Source organism: Aulonocara stuartgranti (assembly GCF_965226115.1).
Source record: "Aulonocara stuartgranti genome assembly, chromosome: 19".
Taxonomy (NCBI): Eukaryota; Metazoa; Chordata; class Actinopteri; order Cichliformes; family Cichlidae; genus Aulonocara; species Aulonocara stuartgranti.
In genome coordinates this window covers 19604917-19623922 of record NC_138955.1, presented here as the reverse complement: position 1 = coordinate 19623922, position 19006 = coordinate 19604917, and the positions used below count along the sequence as shown (strand labels likewise).

General features: G+C 41.3%; 1 protein-coding gene across 5 annotated transcripts in view; it reads left to right on the top strand.

Moving 5' to 3' along the window:
* The window catches only part of ralgapa2 (Ral GTPase activating protein catalytic subunit alpha 2), a 97924-nt gene that overhangs the window by 34784 nt on the left and 44134 nt on the right, over nucleotides 1-19006 (top strand). For 4 of the 5 annotated variants that reach the window (XM_082515334.1, XM_082515335.1, XM_082515336.1 and 1 more), the window contains exons 17-28: nucleotides 3197-3319; nucleotides 5887-5972; nucleotides 6064-6154; nucleotides 6353-6526; nucleotides 7564-7749; nucleotides 8450-8643; nucleotides 8896-8994; nucleotides 9524-9679; nucleotides 13167-13295; nucleotides 14287-14415; nucleotides 14689-14747; nucleotides 15592-15700. In XM_082515334.1, coding sequence (XP_082371460.1) covers nucleotides 3197-3319; nucleotides 5887-5972; nucleotides 6064-6154; nucleotides 6353-6526; nucleotides 7564-7749; nucleotides 8450-8643; nucleotides 8896-8994; nucleotides 9524-9679; nucleotides 13167-13295; nucleotides 14287-14415; nucleotides 14689-14747; nucleotides 15592-15700 — 1535 coding nt within the window. The remainder of the gene's footprint in view (nucleotides 1-3196; nucleotides 3320-5886; nucleotides 5973-6063; nucleotides 6155-6352; nucleotides 6527-7563; nucleotides 7750-8449; nucleotides 8644-8895; nucleotides 8995-9523; nucleotides 9680-13166; nucleotides 13296-14286; nucleotides 14416-14688; nucleotides 14748-15591; nucleotides 15701-19006) is intronic. The other variant, XM_082515337.1, reaches the window with a different exon arrangement.

Here is a 19006-nt window from a genome sequence, read left to right as displayed (position 1 = left end):
TAAATGTGTTGTTATTGTTTTTTTTAAAGCATTGTTCCATACGCACAGAGTATTATCTTCAGCTTTTGTGTGAGTCTCTAACACCATACTGATAACCCTTTGAAGCACAACTTTAGACCGCAGGGTTTATCAGACAGTATTATTGTGTGTGAAAGTCTTCAGACAGGTCCGTGTGTACACTGGCCCAGGTGTCTCTGAAAGCCCTGACACCAAAGACAAAGAGGCCAGCAGATGGCACCTATTGTTTCCCTCACATGTCACTACCCAGTGTCAACATGTTTCCATGTCAACTGGATTGTAGGCATACAGCACAGTCCCCCTGACAGCATGTCAGAGGCCAGCTTTGGACTCTGCAAACACCCCTTATCTGATGAGAAAGTGGCAGGCTAATTATAAGTTGAGCAGTGGAGTAGTAAGAAGCTACAGTGTCTGGCTTGCTCCTCTTAATTTTGTCTAGACAGAATCTTAATGTGGGGGATAAAACACAGAGATGATCCCTTTTTGTTCCCTGGCCTTCCGCCTCACCAATTACCGCCAATGTTCTGAAATGACGAGCTCATTGAGCGAGGAGCAGACGTAATTGTGCCTGGATGACATCTTAGAAGGGGCGTGTGTGTGTGTGGTGTAGGTATTACTCGTGTTGTGGGGGCCTAAATTTGTTTGTCTACACAGTCTCATTATGGAGACGTGTCTTCCCTATGGAGGCGAAAAGCAAGAGCCTGTAATATAAATCGCACACATTTAAAGGTTCAAGTAAGGTCACTTTTAAGGTTGTGGTGTGTGTGTGTGTGCGTGCGTGTGCATGCGCGCGTGTTCTCGATCTATTATGCGTCCCATGCACATGTTTATCCACCTATTATGCTGGTCTGTTTATTTGTATCTGCGTACAAGCAAAGATGGACATGAAACACTACTGCTTGAAATTCCCTTCCCTTTCTTTGGCCTAATTGGATTTCTCCCACATTGATCTTCAAAGGCCGAGCAGCCCTCCTCCCTACTCCTCAAGAGAAGGCCCACACATCAATTGCATGGCAGTTTTTGATAGTTTCATTAAGAGTGTAATTAATGCTCATTAATATGCATAAATGGGATGCAGTGGCGGGCTGGAGGAGACGATGTATCTCTCTCACTGAAAGGCATAATTAAAGTGTGCTGAAAGCAGAGAATAGAACTGTCCTCTTTCTCTGCTCCCTTTGAGATTAAACCTGAAGTGCTATTCAGGCACAATGGCAATGCCTCAGCATTGACAACTGTCAAAACTTGGTTGCACTTAAGCATGCAAATGCAAACTAATATTGTTCTGAGATCATATCTTGATAACGAAGGAAGGGGCTCAAAAATTCATTACAGTACTCATTAAGCTTCTACAGCTTCAAGGACCCAGTTGAACCGGCTCTCAGTCTGCCAGAGATGAGATGGTTATCAGGTCTTATAGAATAATGCAGAGAGTGAGATCAAATGTTTTCTGCTTGGCGTGTACACGGGTAATTATTTTTATTAATTTTTCATTTTTTACTGCATAGTGTGTGTAGCCCTGCAATATACTGGCGACCTGCCCAGGGTGTACTCAGACTCTCACCCTGTAACACCTGGATACACAGCAGCCATCCTGCCTTGTATATGTGTGATGGATAAGTTCTGTTGCTCTCTTTCTTAGGTTGCCCTTGAAAGAGAGAGAGAGAGAGAGTGTGTGTGTGTGTGTGTGTGTGTGTGTGTGTGTGTGTGTGTGTCTCAATGAAAATTTTAACTACACAAATTTTTATCATCATCATTTGAATCTGCATGGATTTAGGGGAGAGTACTAGTCTATAGACTGATATGCGTTTCAGCTGATAAGGAGCAAAAAAATCAGTTTGAAAATACTACAGATACTCCACACTGGAAGTCACGTATTGCCATTTGCAAATATGTTACTACGTGTCAGAAAATGTATCTTTTAATTTAAAATGAATGTCAGCTGTATGTCATTATTATTTAGGAATAAATTAAAAAGCCTCCTCATGATCATCTTAAAAGGGTCACGCGGCTGTTAAATAATCATAATAATAATCAGTTCACTAAATTCAGAACCAAGACATCGCTGATCTTTGTTTTTGCTTTTTGGAGGAAAACTTTAGCATTCGTGCTCATTTTCTATATAGTTTCTTTACTTCTGTTGCACATTTAAAACCAGAGATTTTCACAGTAAAATAAAATCTAAAATTGACATAGTGCAGAATCAGTGTTTCTTCATTATCTGAGAAATGTGTATTACCAGTTTTTTATTTTATTGTCTTCCAGGCGTTTTGATTTCTTTCCCTCGTGATTTATATTTGGTAGATTTTGTGGTATTGCTGTGCTGATTTGTGTTATGATTTTCTATATTTTTTCTGTATAAAATCTTTAAATCTCACTTTTGTGACAGTGTCCCTTCATTTTTATTTATTTATTTTTTTGACTGGTTTTAAAATATTTTCTCTCTTAAAGCCGTTTTATTTTAACCTGTGACTCACATGCGACTATATTTGGATCAAACTCTGGTGCTGCTGGTCTTCAATTGCTCCATTTTCACGATCAGAATTGAATTTATTAGCAGAAGCTTCTTTGCAGCATTTTGTACTTTACTATCATTGAATATTTGCTTCTTTCCTTTACCTTATTTCTCTTCCCACTGTTTCTCTTCTTTTTCCTCTTCTTTCTCCTTCCCTGATGGAAGCTAAGCGAAGCCAGTCCATCAGCAACTGTGTTCATCTATACGAGGCTTTGCCCACTACTAAAAGTGTTCCTATGCTGCTCCACACTGTGAGCTCTTTCTTGCCTGGTATCTCTTCTGGTAACTCTGCTTGCTCTCACAGACTCTCAGGTAAAGTATTGTGAGAGCTGCATGTGTTTGCATGTTGCGTGACCTTCGCCCAGCCTTTCCCATTCATATTCAGTCACAGTCTCTCGTATAGCACCCTGAACTTTTTATTTAATCCATGTTGTTGGATGATCTGACTAATGCATTTCTCAAGATTGCCCCGGTGCCTTGTGCTGTCCTTAACAAGTGTATGTATCACCGTTGCATGTTTGCATGCCCTGTTTTTCCTCACCATGTTTCATATGTGTGAAATCTTTGTCTGTACAGTGTCTGCAAGTCATATTCCAGTGTGTTTCCATGATATTTGATCCGTATTGCACCTCTTCCTGACCATGTCTTTGTCTTCCCGACTGTCAGATGTGGAGGAGTGTCAGCTGTCAGAGTGTGGGGGAGAGGAGGAGCTGGGAGGCAGAGACAGTCCTCTGCCGCGTAGCAGCAGCACCTCAGACATCACCCAACAGCTGTCTGAGACCTTACCAGGTATATACAAGCGCAAAGCACTTTTTAATCTTCTGTATACACTCACTGAATACTGTATTAGGTACACCCTACAAGTACCAGATGTTTTTCCAATCATCTGCTGTCCAATTTTGCTGAGACTGTTCAAGGTGTAGCCTCAGTTTCCTGCCGCTGTAGCTCATCTCCTTCAAAGTTTCAGTTATTGGCATTCAGAGATGCTCTTCTGCACACCCTGGTTGTAATTAGAGGTTATTTGAGTTATTGTTGCCTTCCTATCCACTTAAAGCAGTTTGGCACTTACTGAGAACTATTGCTCACTGGACAATTTCCTTTTATAGGCCTATTCAACTATTTTCAGTGGAATTACTCCTCTTTTATTCAGTTTGTGTGTTCAGCTGTGATACAAATTAACCCTGCAGTTTCTTTATAAAAGAGAAGTAATCTGTCACTTCAGTTGTCTTTATTACACCACTATCCAGTGCAATATTACGGTATTAATCTTATTCGGTTTTTCAAAGCAATACAAAAAAAGCAAATAACAGCTTGTTTTTCACAGTTAAAAATTTAACCTCGTGATAAAAAGGATATGAAAAACAGGCCAAACACCAAATTGAATTTTTCTGTTTAGTCTGATTTTCATAAACAGGAAGTTACTGACTTCTTTACACTTTATAAGCTTGGAGCAGAAACGGCTGATATAATCATGCAGCTCGAGTTTGCAAATGAGTTTGAACATCATATATTTGCACATACATGTACAAAAACAACCATTTAGAAAAAACAGCTCTGTAAGCAAATTAAAGAAAGGTAAAATTCATTATTCTTCTTTTCAACAAGATGATGTGAGAGTGGACTTGTATAGTGTGAACACTTTTTATTATTTACATTACAGTCAACTGGAATTTTTCATTTTAGCAGCTAAGCCTGATATGTTTGATTTTTAAGCATGAATAGTTAAACAGACCTTAAACTGTATGTCAGAGATCTTTGGTGTTATTATTGTTTAAGTGATGAGACGGTGGATTTATGAGCCAGTGCTAGTCAGCTTGGTTTAGAAGCTGCATTGCACAGAAACAGGTGTCTGCTAATTATTTCAGAGATGCAGTACATCCAGAGTATTCACAGCATTCTCCGGCTGGAATAAAGCTGCCGCGTTAACGCCCTATTCCAAATAGATTCAATTCATTTATCACAATAAAATTCTGCACACAATAGTGAAGTGAAAAAGTTGCTTGAAATTCTGGCAAATTTATTAAAAAAATTAAAGTATTCACAGCTCTTGCTTAATAACTTGGCAGCAATTGCAGCCTCAAGTCTTTTTGAGTATGATGCTTCAAGGTTGGCGCACCTATTTTTTTGTTGGGGGGGCAGTTTCTCACATCCTTTGCAGAAACTGTCAAGCTTGGTCTGAATCAGGAGCTTTGGTGCACAGCCATTTTCAGGTCTCTCCCTAGTTGTTCAGTCAGTTTCAAGTCTGGACTCTGGCTGAGGCACTCGGGGCATTCAGAGAGTCTCAAAGCCACTCCTTTGTTATCATGGCTGTGTGCTTACGTTTCTTGTCCTGTTGGAAGATGAACCTTCAGCCCAGTCTGAGGTTCAGAGCACTCAGGAGCAAGTTATCATCAAGCATGTCTCTGTAGATTGCTGCATTTATGCTGAAATGCATCCCAACAACTTGATGCATCCCAACAACTTGATGCTACCACCATGCTTTACTGTAGGGACGGTGTCCCAGCAACAATGGTTACTGTAAGGTGCTTTATATTTTAAGGTAAAGACCCTACAATAATAACGAGGGGGAAAAAAATCACATGTCCTCTATGAGCAAGCGTGTTGGCGACAGTGGGGAGGACAGAGGACATGCTGTGGAAGAGAGCCAGAGATTAGTACTAACAAATAAGTGCAGAGAGGTGTACAAACACATAGTGAGTGAAAAAAGTGACTGAGGAAGAAATGCTCACTGCATCGTGGGAATCCCCCAGCAGCCTACACCTATTGCAGCATAACTAAGGGAGGATTCAGGGTCCCCTGATCCAGCCCTAATTATGTGCTTTGTCAAAAAGGAAAGTTTGAAGCCTAATCTTAAGTACAGAATTCTCGGTCTCCTGAATCCAAACTGGAAGCTGGTTCCACAGAAGAGGGGCCTGAAAACTGAAGGCTCTGCTTCCCATTCTACTTTTAAATACTGTAGGAACAACAAGTAGGCCTGTGTGAGAGCAAAGTGCTCTAATCAGATGAGAGACCTTTTGGCAAACTCCAGGTGGGCTGTCATGTGCTTTTTACCTGAGAAGCATCTTCCATCTGGCTACTCTACCATTCAGGCCTGAAGTGCTGCAGAAATGGTTCTTTTAGAAGGTTCTCCTCTCTCCAGTGTAACTGGACGCTCTGGCGCTCGATCAGAGTGATAATCGGGTTCTTGGTCACCTTCCTGAGCCTGTGTGCTCTGATTGCTCTGATTGGTCAGACGACCTGCTTTAAACATATTCATTTATTTATTTTTTTATAATTAAGATCAGGGCTACAGAGATTAACTGAACATGTTCCAGTTTTTGGTAGAGACCAAATCAGAACTGTTTGTTGCCTTTCAGTCCAGCAGAGAGAGTACTCGCCTACTTCCTGTGGTTCTGATAGCAGGATGTCTGAGGGCAGGACTGAGAGCAGTGAACCACCTGTGGTGAGAACATTCATCCTCAACCATCGTGTTAGCTTAAAATAAGATTGATCAACGCTTGGTTCATCTGTTTAAATGTTTGTCTTTGTTGTAGATCCTCATCCGACGGACCAGCAGCTCAGCTGAGACAGAGTGCAATACTGAGGGACACGCAAACTACACGAGGCCCAAGCTCAGAGAGAAAAGTTAGAAGTTATAATCACTGTTCAGTTTTAATGTTAAACAAATGTGAATTTTCATCAGCATACTCTGAGACTATAGCATATAAATATGTAATTGTTGCATTGGATATTACAGTTTTCCTTACAGAGCTAGTAGGCTCCATTTGAAGCTTCTTTTGCTTTTTTTTTCTTTCATGAATTTAATCTTTTCACCTTACCTAGGTGAGAGTGTTAGTAGCGAGACGTCCAATGGCTACCTCAATGAGGCTGAAGTTACCTGGCAGGCGTTTGATGAGGAAGCCGATAATCAGTCCACGCAGTCGGCACACATGGACGTAACAGTTGATCCTCAGAGCCAGGGGAGTCTGCTGCTCAGCCATAATGAAGCTTTAGCAGGTAGAAACTCACAGCATGCCCCTAAATCTTGATGCAAGTGTCTCTATTAAATGTCTCTGTTTAGCTGTGCTTGTTACAGTTTGTTTGAGCTAACAAATCCAGTCAGAGTACTTGATTTATGTCTGTCTGCAGCCTGCAGCTGGTTTGATACATATAATAGTTAGCAACAGAGCTAATATCCTCATTATTATAAAGGAAGCCCTTTGTGACCATTCATCACAGTGATTAAATTATTTGGGACACTTCAGCAGTTGTGCAGTTTAAACTGGGTTTTCTAACGTTGCTCTTGATTGATAGATTGATCAATCTTAGGAAGGGTGAAAAACCTAATATTGTCTAGATGACTTCTCCCAAGCAATTTAAGATTTTAAATCTGCTCAGAGTTTGTGGTGTTTGAAAAGTGGAAATGTTATGAAAGGAAAAGTAACCTGTGGTCTCTGGTTTGTTTAAGGTATCTACAGATGTTTGACAAATTTAAGGGTGGAAAAAAAGATGCGCTGTTGTAGTATGGAGAAGAACCACCACAGCATCATTTTACTTTTTGCCCCTTGGAGGGATAGAACACATTTTTTCCAGGAAATATTCCCTCATTTGGTTTTCTGATGCTGTGCAAAAACTCATAGGTACTGTCTCATGTGTAATCAGATAGGAAGTGAAGTGGTGACTGTGGATAGCATGTGGTTCACATAATTTTCATTCAGTGAGAGCATTGTCATGTTGGAGGAGACTACTCCCATCAGGATAGAGATGTTTCATTAACCAGGAAAAATGGAGGAGGGGCTTGAATTAGCTGGTTTGTTTTTCCTTTAATTTGTCACCTGTCAATTTCTGTGAGGGGGGGTTACCACAACATCCCTTCAGCTTTGAGGCTTTTTATTTATTTACTCCCTCCCCCCTCGTGTATGCAGATATTGTCGTCCCCCTGTCTGCCCTTCCCACCCTTGTACGTGAACTTCTGTGTTTCCCACATTGTGATCACTGCCCCTCTGCTCTGTTCCTCAAACCCAGTTTGATCCATGTCCACTTGTTGTTTTTAGGTCCTGAGTGTGCTCTCCCTACCCACTCCGCATCCCCGTCCTACCACCACAACCACCAAAACCACTACCACTACCCCCAGAATCCCCCCGCTTCACCAGCCCTGCTGGTGCACACAGAGTGCCCACGGGATTGCCCCCTGGACGACACCATGCATCAGTCTGTCTTACACATGCCACACCACTTGGGTACTGCTCCCTAGCTGCTACTCATCATGTAGACCACAGTCTTCATCTGCATTTCACTTCTTTGTCTTAAATTCCCCCTGTAGATTTTTCTATTTTCTTTTTCTTTGTTTGGTTTGATGCTACTCTTACTTAAAGTAGTTGCTTTGTCATTATTCTGCACACATAATACAAAATAATTGTTCTTTTGTTTCTTCTTGTAAACAAATGAGCAATCTTTTATCTTTTTTTCCCTGCAACTAAATTTAAAAACAGTGAAACAGAAAAAACTTTCAGAAGTCATTTGAATCACCTCACATCAGCTACACTATCATCTGTCTTTCCAAGCCTTTACTCCCTCAGGTTCTCATTGCTCTCCTGCTGCCCACTAGGTGGCACTGTCCTGCCACAATTCACTTGGATGATGCATGTGGTTTCTGCCTGTTTCCCAAAAGTATTTGAGTGTTTTATTCACTTGCATAATGCGTTTGGGGAATATGCACCAGATAACTTAAGGATTTGGTCAACAGCTGCTCTAACGACGCATTAGCATTGAGAGTCAAATCAATTCATTTTATTATAACTGTATAAAGTTGATCTGCATTTGTTGACTGAATCCATTCAGCTAAATAAAATGAAGTCTTTCTTGGTACTGGCAAAGTGTTGCCAAATAATAATTTCTGTAACCCACATCACCTATTACTCTTTCTATGTGACCATGCAGATAGCAGTGAGTTTCTGGCTGATGATGTCAGCATCATTGCTGGTGGGACTCTGACTGGCTGGCATGCTGATTCAGCCTTCGTCCTGTGGAGGAGAATTTTGGGTATCTTGGGAGATGTCAACAATATCCGCTGCCCCAAAATCCATGCCAAGGTCTTCTCCTATCTCTATGAGCTGTGGCACAAGCTGGCCAAGGTACAATAAAGACATAATCAGCTGATGATAAACCAGTAATTCCATATGTTATTTGTACACGAGCATAAAAAAAAAAAGCCTACATCAAAGTGATGCTTTTAAATCCTCTTTATGTCAAAGACAGATAAAATTTCTATAAAAAAATATGACATTTTAAATCAGACATTGTATTCTGTACTTCCTAAAGCAGAGAGTTTGAACCAAGCATTAGATATGATGTGTTATTCAATGAAGTGAAATGTTTGCTTACAGATTCGGGACAATCTTGGGATTAGTGTGGACAACCAGTCTTCTCCGCCCCAACCTGCCTTCATCCCACCTCTTCGAATGCTTGCGTCCTGGCTTTTCAGGGTATGAACAATGCAAAGACACAGCAGATGTTCAAAACGCTTTTTATATGTTAGTGTGCACACAAGCTATGGATGAAATACTAAAACCTAAAAATGATTTATAGATCTGATTGCCGGATCCACTGTCATGTCATTAAAAGTAAATATTAAAACATTTAGAGTGAATTTCTCAATTGGTGCTATTTGGGGGGGGGGAATCTGGGAGGATCTTATAATGCTCAGAAGGCAATATCATTACATTTCCAGGAGCAGCAAAAAGTAATCAATGCAGCTGAATGGTTAGCCTTGGCGGCAACAAACATATTAGTATTATCTAATCAAACTGTTTATGCAAACCAATAAAAGGAAGAATGTTGCCTCAATATGTGTTATGTCTGTATGAGGGAAAATTTAGTGGTTGGTGTTGGATTTTTTTTTTTTTTTTTTTTTTTTTAAATGGGTGGGGGACATCAGCTTCTCAAGCCTCTGCTGCAGCTTAATAGAATAGAAGTGTCTCCAGCTCCTGATAATGGCACTCCTCCCCTCTTTAGGGCACCATGCTGCCTGCAGAGTACAAGGCTGGCAAACTGCAGGCCTTCAAGCTGATCTGTGAGATGATGACCAGGCACCAGGATGTGCTCCCCAACAGTGATTTCCTGGTGCACCTTTACCACATCATGCACAAGGGCTTCATGAGCGATGACCCGGTAAGGCTCCTGCACAAAAGCTGCCGGTTGTTCCTTTTTCCTCCAGTAGATGGCGCATTGGTCAAATCAATGTGCATCAGCCCTGATTAAAAACTGAAAAGCAATTAAGGCTGTTTGTTTTTGTCAGTTTGCCATTTACTTTTTTTAATGTGTGATTTTTGTCGTATTCAACTGGTTGTATTTGCTGCAATCTTTGTACTCGTGTCAGTACTAGTCATGTGTTTGGAGTGATGAGTTAGGTTCAAGGGTTTCTTGGCAGGAGTGAGGACACAGTTTATATAGGTTTATGATTGTGACCCTTGTTTTATTTAAAAAAAGAAGGTGAGGAGGAACATTACTGTGTTTTGGCATCTTCCACCTCCTTCAGCCACACCCTTCCTAGTATTCAGGTCTGGCATTGCTCCATTGCTTCTGCACAAAGCTGAGTGGTTATGAATGGAGTTCCTCTAAATAAAAACATGAAGATGAAAATGTGTGTAAGAGATGTTTTGCATGCTACTGTGTGTGTGTGTGTGTGTGTGTATATAAAGGACTATAGATTTATATATGCCCTCCTCGCCGGGTTTCTGTTGCGCTTTGGCTGTGTGACAAGCTTATTAGAATGTTTTCCATGTCGTTAAATAATGTTTTGAGCCCCTGCCGCGTATACGTGATTAATTAAGGACTGACGTCTGTCGCGCTCCGTTAGACTGACACGTCGGCCGGGGGCCCGGAGTAGACTGGCCCGCTTGCCTCTGTGTATGCGAGTGTGTGTGAAGGAGTGGGAGGGGAGCCTGGGGAACGTAGTGCAGAGTAGAGCAATGAGGGGGGCACTCTGAGAGAGCAGGCAGCATTCTCAAGCTTTTGTTGTGGCTCTGTATAATGCGTTGGGGGGCCAGAGCCAGGCTGGCCACTGAAGCATGCTCAAATTGGCCAGAGAAAAGAGTCCTCACGCCACACAATAGAGGACAGCCGCACGCCTGCTTAACATAAGAAAGTGGCTCTTACTCTCCTCCTCCTTCCTCTCTGCCTTCACCCCACCCCCCCAATGCACCTAAAACATTAAGCTCCTTTATTTATAAGCTTTTTCTGGAGGCTCCAATTATAGGACTTATTTTTTTTAATGTTTTTTTCTTTGTGCGTTTAATATTAGACATCTGAAGATGTTTGGTCTTTTTGTTCAACAGCATCTCTCATATCTTTAGAAATGAATGCTGAATGTATAGTCTGCCTGTCAATGGAGTAACACAGTCTGCCTTAAACAGCCATGCTTTATAGACAGCAGGGGGAATCCCAGTGTAAATCCTCACCAATAAAATCAACTAAGCTTGGAGGAAAATGACATTTCCCTTGGAGGGATTCTCCTTCCAACTGACAGAGTGCCAAGGTCAGGGCTATTGTCCTGATAGTCTGTCAGTCTCTGGTCACTGGTCTCACAAAAGCATGACCACCGCACAATGGCAGTAATCTATCTAATAGGTCTGCAATCTGGAGTGCAATAGTCAACAGCATATTTTGCTAAACATAATAAGTGCACACAAAGCTTTAATGCATCTATTCACCTTTTATTCTTTAGGTTAAAGAAAGGGCTCGAAAGCACTAACACATTTGCACAAACACACAGATTTCAGCACCTGTGCAGAGCTGGCTTCTCCTTTTAACTCGGTTCATCTTGTCATTCCCTAAAAGGAGGCTGCTGCATAATTTATATAGTGTCAGATTAAAATGTGAAGGTTGACCCGTAGGCCACCGACACGGCTGTTGATTAAACTGCTCGTGGCTACAACAGCCTGCAGGTAGGTTATTATCCCTTTCTTACAACTTGTGAATGAATTACAATAGGAAATATGTCCCCATGCGAAACTGTACATTTAAATTGGTAAATTTTGGGATTCTGTGCAGAGTGATGTAATGCCAGAATGAACCCCGTCACCCCAGGGGCCAGCAGGTGGAAAGCGTTTGCTTTCGTGAAAATGAGGCCACATAAAAAGGCCTGAGGTGGCTCTATTCAGAGTTACGTTAATGCACCTTTTGTTGATGCAGGGGCTATTCCTACTGCCAACACAGCGCCGCATGCGGTTATTCCCTTTCCACATTTCTCTGTTCTGATTTCTATACACACTTCAAATCAGGTTCCCTCTACTTGCACGTACAATTGAAAGCACTTTGCATTCTACATTTGTGGCTTCCTCTAAAATGCTCATTTCAGGCAATCAAGAAACAGTTTGTTGCCTGCTAATTACCTCTGACTGCACTACACATTATGCTTCAGAGGTCAATTACCAACAAAACGAGGGTAAAATGGGCCCTCAATCCCGAAGCTCTTCCCACCAATTTTCCACATGTGTTGCTGGTGTTGGTTTGACTTCCTACTAGTCTTCTCTGTGTTTATTCTATTCTGTTGTTCACCTGGATTCCCTGTTTACCAAAGCTCTGGGTGATTAATGTCGCGCATAGATAGTGGTACTGTGTGTGTGTGTGTGTGTGTGTGTGTGTGTGTGTGTGATTGAGAGAGAGAGAGAGAGAGAGAGAGAGAAATTGTTTGTTAAGGTGCCCTTCGGTTCAGCTAGAAACGGGCTGATGTTTGAACTGTCCGATTTACACAAGTTTATGGCCAAGAAGGCAGGTGTTTGGAGCCTGGACCTTGCCTTCATACGCAAATATGCGCATGCATGACTCGGATAAGAGAGACAGCAATCTTTCCGTCTTATTTAGATGCTGCATTCTTTTATTCTTAAACTAATTTTTTTTTTTTTTTTCCCAAGAGTATTTCCTGTGTCCGTCAATGGTGAAGAAATGAGCGTCTTTGCTGTAAGATTACCAGCTAAATATAGTCTGGAAATTCTCAAGCATCCTTTTACGCCCTTCACTAGTGCAGTATTATACTGTACATACTTGAGCAGTTTGTGCAGAACCCTCTGCAATACAGCATATGCCTGTGTTGAAAGAGCACCCATCTGCCACTGAGCCGCCTGCACCTCAACCAAACAATACCTTGTCTCTGGCTTTAATTACAGGTTTGCTTGTGTGTGTACATACATGTGACTCTTGAAAGTTGAGGTCTTTTGTTCTCCCTCTTATCCACTGTGAACAATCCATCTGCTGTCTCTCTCTTCTGTCTGTCTTTCCCACTCTGTTTTTTCCCCCTTTTTTTGTCCTTTGGTGACATGCACTGTTGAGTGCTTTACTCTCCTCAGCACGCTTAAAATGCTTAGCCTACCTGTTGAAGTGAAAAGCTTTCTCGGTGCCACGTCTCTCACACTGTGGCCCATTTACAAAATATTTCTGATACTGCTTCACTCCACCCACACTAACAACACACGAGGCTCCCCCCAAATGCAAAAATCCCGGGCTGTAATCGTAAAAAATTTTGGAGAATTAAAAGAAGGAAAAAAATCTGTTTTTGTTCTGTTATTCAGGCTGTTCCTAAATAAAGTCTGCAGAGATATAATAACGGAGATTGCTGCAGACATGATGACAGTTTATCTGTGTCCATGCTTATCATCAGGATGTTTTGAACACCATCATCCGCTCCTGCTCTCCTCGATTCTTCTTCCTCGGCCTGCCGGGCTTCACAATGCTGATTGGAGATTTCATCGCTGCTGCTGCCTGCGTCCTCACCTCTGGCTCCTCAGAGGTACAAACACACTTTCAACTTTTATTTGATATTTCAGTCATACAGGAATTTATGAGTCAAGAACTAGAAAAAGGTTTCAGATTTTTTTTCTTTTTTCCCACAAATCAGTAGCACTGTAAATCTGCAACAAAGATGATAAAATTCTTCACAAAACATCATAAATCATCCTTCTCATATTTTGCAGCTGTTTGACATTGAAAAGCTGATATTGTTTTGTGACATTTTTATGCTTTTAGCAATAAAAAATGTATTTGAGGCACCAAATAGCAGAAATGTTAAAAAAACAAAATACAAACTGCACTTACATGTAGGACTGAGCAACTGTGGCTGAAATTAGAATTATAGATATTTTGTCTTACTATGATTATTCATCATGATAGATGACTTCATGTTTGAGGACTAAATGAAATACGTAAATATCCTTTTTTTCATTAAATCCACACAAGTATTAAATGAAAAGTCTTAATATGACTGTTGGTCATGTTCAGTTAATGTTGTAGACCATCTGTACAAGTGAGCATATGGACTTTAGATAGAGAGAGAGCTGATCTGGAGCAGATCAATATTATGGCCGCTATCTGTTACTTGCACAGCTTTAAACCCGAATATGGTTCAGTTGATGTTAACTGTCATTTATCAGGTGTGTATGTGTTGCTTCTTCCTGTTTTTGCCATTACACGTACCTCCCAGCATAGATTTGTTCTCGCTCCTCAGTTTAACAGCAGCTCATCAGGTGCGGCAGCACAACCTGCTACAGAGCTGCACCCATCATGCATTTAATCAATCATTTTGTTGTCCAGCGCCTAACATGTGCGATGTTTTTCCGTCAGCAGAATCATGAATAAAGATGAAATTAAATCTGCAAGCTCCCTCAAATCCTCATCCATCGTATGCGTTCTGCGCCTTTCGCTTGAAGCGGGTTGTTTATGTGTTTGTCTCTGGTATTAATGATGCCGTGGGTTTGGTTTTCTTTTTTTTAAATTTCCTCCAGGCTCCGAGGGTGGAAGCTCAGACGATCCTGGGCTCCCTCGTGTGTTTCCCAAACCTCTACCTCCAGATTCCTATACTGCACCGTGTGCCTGGCTCTGATGACATCAGTGTGAGCAATGAGGACATCAAGGTAAACGCTCATGATGTGCAGTGACGGGAATACGGACACTTCATATAAAAGCAGATGTTGTTTTAATTAGGATCAATCAGTCGTCTGCTGTGTAAATCATGACAAACTTATCCTAAACGTTATTAGATACAGCAGTGTGAACATCACACTGATTTAACATGACTACAAGGCTGCGTGTTACAGTTAATGGAGTCTTATTGTTATAAAGATGAAGGAAGGAATGGCTTGGATTGTCACTGAGAACTGTTAACTGGTGTTGTCGTTTCTGTTCAGAATTACTTGGTCAACATCCTGCTGGAGACGGCAACGAAGGAGCACTATGAAGGGGCGAGGTATGATTAGTAATTCTTTTGTTGCACTGTCTGATATGATCGCGTTTTACACACGTTCCAAGAAAAGGTTTGGGAACCTGCTCGTCACTGTTTTCTAATACTGTTTCTATGTTGATCACTCCTCGATAAATACAGAATACATATTTTTTAACAATCTTGTCCACCTGTGTTACGATTGTCGTGCTCTTGTAAGCTTTGGATTACACCTGCCTCTCCTCCTCCTCCTGCTCTATCATATTGTTGTTATTGTCATCATGACATGTTTTGAAATGCTTCCGCAGCCTTTTCCTGCTTTGTTCTTCCACTAAATTGTCATTGAGGCATTGTTGACACCAGCCAATCATTTTTAAGAGGGGCAGACTAACTAACCACACTTTACCAGCCTCCTCTTTTGGAGAAGCACCTCTACAGCCAACACTTCCAATCTCAAAACTCACTCAAGTAGCTTGTGGAGAACTCATTAGCATCGAGGTTCACTTCATTTTTCCAGGCTGCACTGTGAATGATTAGTGTTCAATAAAGACATAAACTGGAGCGGTTTAGTTTTGTAGACAAACAAAGTACAACCAATCAGTGCAGACATGTATTCATTCCAACATTTAGTTTCTCTTTGCAGCTGTACATTTCTGTATACATAAGGAATTTGAAGAGGCTAATGGTGGTGAAGCAGTGGCTACCCGTCATTAAAATTTGATGCAATGCTTCTAAAGCCTGTTTGCAAAAAAAAAAGTCCGAATGTTCATGGTTTTAATTATATAGTAGTTTATTTCTCAAAACATCTGATCCCATTCAGATCCTGCTCTACTTAAATCTGCACATTTTGTTCTCTGCTGCTGCCATTCAGGTGCATTGCTGTGTGCAGCCTGGGTCTGTGGGTGTGTGAGGAGCTAATGCAAAAGAACATCCACCCCCAGGTTAAAGATGCCATCAATGTTTTGGGAGTGACACTAAAGGTGAGTGAACCTCTTACCCGAGGACGCTGCACTTGTGCATTTCCAGTTTCATTTACAAGAAACTACAGGTGCGCTTTTTTTAAATGCTTGCGTCATGTGCTGAGAACACAGATAAGCCCGCTGTCCTGAAATGAATGGGTGTTGGAAGCTGTTTTTTTGTGCAAACCTTACATTGTTTATCTCAAACTAAAATGACAGTTGATTACATAAAAGGACTGCAGAAAAATTTTCAACACAGGCAAAAAGTGTGAGAATAAAATGTGACTCGTGGGTATATTCTGGAACAGGCCTTTTTTCTCCCTAAGTGAAGAGATGCAGAGAAGCTGTGGGTTTGTGGGCTTTTTTGGTTTAGTTTTTTTTTTCTTCCATGGGAAAAGGGTTTGGGGCGGTGGTGTAATTTCCAGGCTGCTCACTCTCAGTAGATGTGGGCCAATTTAAGCAGCTACATCTCCCAGCTTCCTGCTCGAGCAAAGCCCCCACCCATCCCCTCGCCCCCTTCTCTAATGGAGCAGTAATCACTCCCCTGTACAACTTGACACACAGACTCAGCCAGCCCCAAAATAGAGGGTATAGGCTGGGTGGGGGATCTAGGGGGAAGAGTGGCACTGAGAGTCTCTTTTCTAAAAGCAGGTGCTGAACTCTCAGGGCCCCTTTTTGTGTTTGGCCATTTCTGCACTCCCCACATTGTCTGCCCTTGTTACATGTTGAGAGGCATTCAGCTGGAAGAAATAGGAAATTCTATTTCTCCACAAAGAATTTCAAATCACTGAAGAAATCCACATTTGAAAGAAAATTGTCAACAGCTCAATTCTTTCCTTCAATGAGTCTGGGGAAAATGAACCATGGTTTGAAGTGAAATGAAATTATGCTGATTATCTGCACAGTAAGTGCAAAACTAAATTTAAGGAAAATTACTCCAAATTTTGGCACAGTCAGTGTGTCCTCAAACTTTTTTTTTTCACTGTCTTTAATCAGCATTGTCCCGGTGCTGTTTTACAAATTACGTGACACAAATGCAGCAAGAGATTTTGTTCCTGCGTTACTCTCTGGAAGCTCTGAAAGAGACATTTAAAAGCCTTAAAATCAGGGATTCTGCAGATAATTAATGTTCTGCCTTAAGATCACACATTACATTCAAAGTACTTCTGTAGTTCTAGTGTCTTTAAAAAAAACTGGCCCATTTTTTTAAGTGTAAGGAGAGGCTCCACTGAGGTTTATGTATCTGCAAAATTTAAAGAGTATCATGATAAAACACGTTCTTTCCCTACAGTGTTTAGATTGAAAATGAACTATTGGTTAGATTAAAAGTTCCAATGAAGATAAACATTAAAAAATGGTTGTTTTTGTGGGGGGTTTTAAGCATGACTCCTCATGTTTTTGTCAAATCTGATAGCCGATGTCATACCAGAATGATTTGACCATGTTCCAAAAAGCTTCTTGTGATGACAGGAGAGCTTGACTTTCTCGCTCTTCAAACACAAGTTCAGCTGAGTCGAGGTCATTGAGGGTGGAAGAAAGTCTACGACAGTCTGCACTTCTCAGTCTTCTTTGGTCTTCAAGTAGTTCCTGCACAGCTCTGAGATGTGTTTGGACAGGAGTGTGAATCCTTGTCTGCAGAAATGCAAATCAGCGGGTGGAGCTTGTCTCTGCAGAATCGAGGGGTGTCCAACTCGAGAGGAGTTGATTTTCCCATCACTCTTTTTTTTCTCCCTCTCGTATCCTTCTGTTACTGCCGTAGATTTCAGAGATGGATTCATCTGTAATCAAGTGTGAAATGCTGGTATGTCTTAGCCCAGCCCAAGCATTTGGCCTTGTTTCCCCTCCTGAAAAGCAGTTTACTGACCACTAACTTTGCTTTTTTTTTTTTTTTTTTTTTAAGTGTTAAATTCTTTATTCAGCAGGCTTTTTTTTCCCTTCAGGTCTGCCTACCTGATCCCTTTTCCTTAAAGTGTTTCAGAGGTCTTACTGTGGGTACTGTCCTCTTACAAGTCTTCAGTGTATTTTACACCCTTTGACACTGAATCTTGTCTTACTTCTGATACCTCGATCACATCATGTTATTTAACTCTGCTGGAAACTTGAGGCACTTTAAGTAAGATTTTGTTGAATAAGCCTCTTGTGAATTGATCAAATCCACCTCTTAAAATGGTCAGTGCCACAAAGCTCCTACAGCTCCACCTTAATGCTCCTACAGCTCCACCTTGATTAAAACAAAACATCTTAAATGTCTTCCTCCATTGTATATAAATTTTCTATCCCTAAACTTATTGATTATCTTCAGTTTGAAATGAAAACATGGCAGATATTCAACATTGTACCAGGGTCCCACTATACGCTTCTATTGGAAAATTACGTTTTTATATACACTTGTACATGTGTGAATACACACATCTGGCATTGTATTAGTTAACTCTTTCTAATACCAGGTTGGGCCCTCTTTAACCTTGAGAACTGTTTTAATTCTGCAAGGCACAGATTCAAGGTGCAGGGAGCATTCCTCAGAGATTTTGGTCCATATCAACATGATAGCATCGCACAGCTGCTGCAGATGTGAATCTCCTGCTCCACCACATCCCAAAGGTGCTCAAGTGTGCTGAGATCTGGTGACTATGGAGGCCATTTGAGTGAACTCATCGTCGTGTTCAGAAACTGTTTGTGCAACACACTGTGTCCCAAATTTCAAATCAAAGGGGTGTGCGTGGCTAACAACAATAGTCAGTTGGTACTGAGGGGTCCAAAGTGTGCTAATAAAGTATCGCCCAACACCTGTGCACTACCAGCAGCAGCATGAACTATTGATACAAGGCATAATGAATCTTTCATGTTGCCCACTCTAATTGTTAGCCAGCTATGCAAATGTGGCAGAAGAAACAGATATTCATCAGACCGGGCAATATTTTTACAATCTTTTATTGTACAATTTTTCTGAGTCTGTTCAAATTGTAGTCCGAGTTTCATGTTCTCAGCTGACACCTGGCGTGGTCTGCTGCTGTAGCCCGTCTGCTTCAAGGCTCGACATGTTGTGCTGCATTCAGCTCTTCTGCATATCTTGGTTTGAATGAGTGGTTACGTTAGTTACAGTTACTCCCATCAGCTCAGCCGTTGTACTCTGACTTCTGGCAGGAAGACGAGGCATTTTCTTTGAGAACTACTGCTCACTATATTTTCTCTGTTCACTGTAAACTTTAGAGATGGTTTGTGGGAAAATCTCAGCAGATCAACAGTTTCTGAAACACTCTGACCAGCCCGTCTGACACCAACAACCACCCCACATTCAAAGTTACTTAAATCACCTTTCTCCTCCTT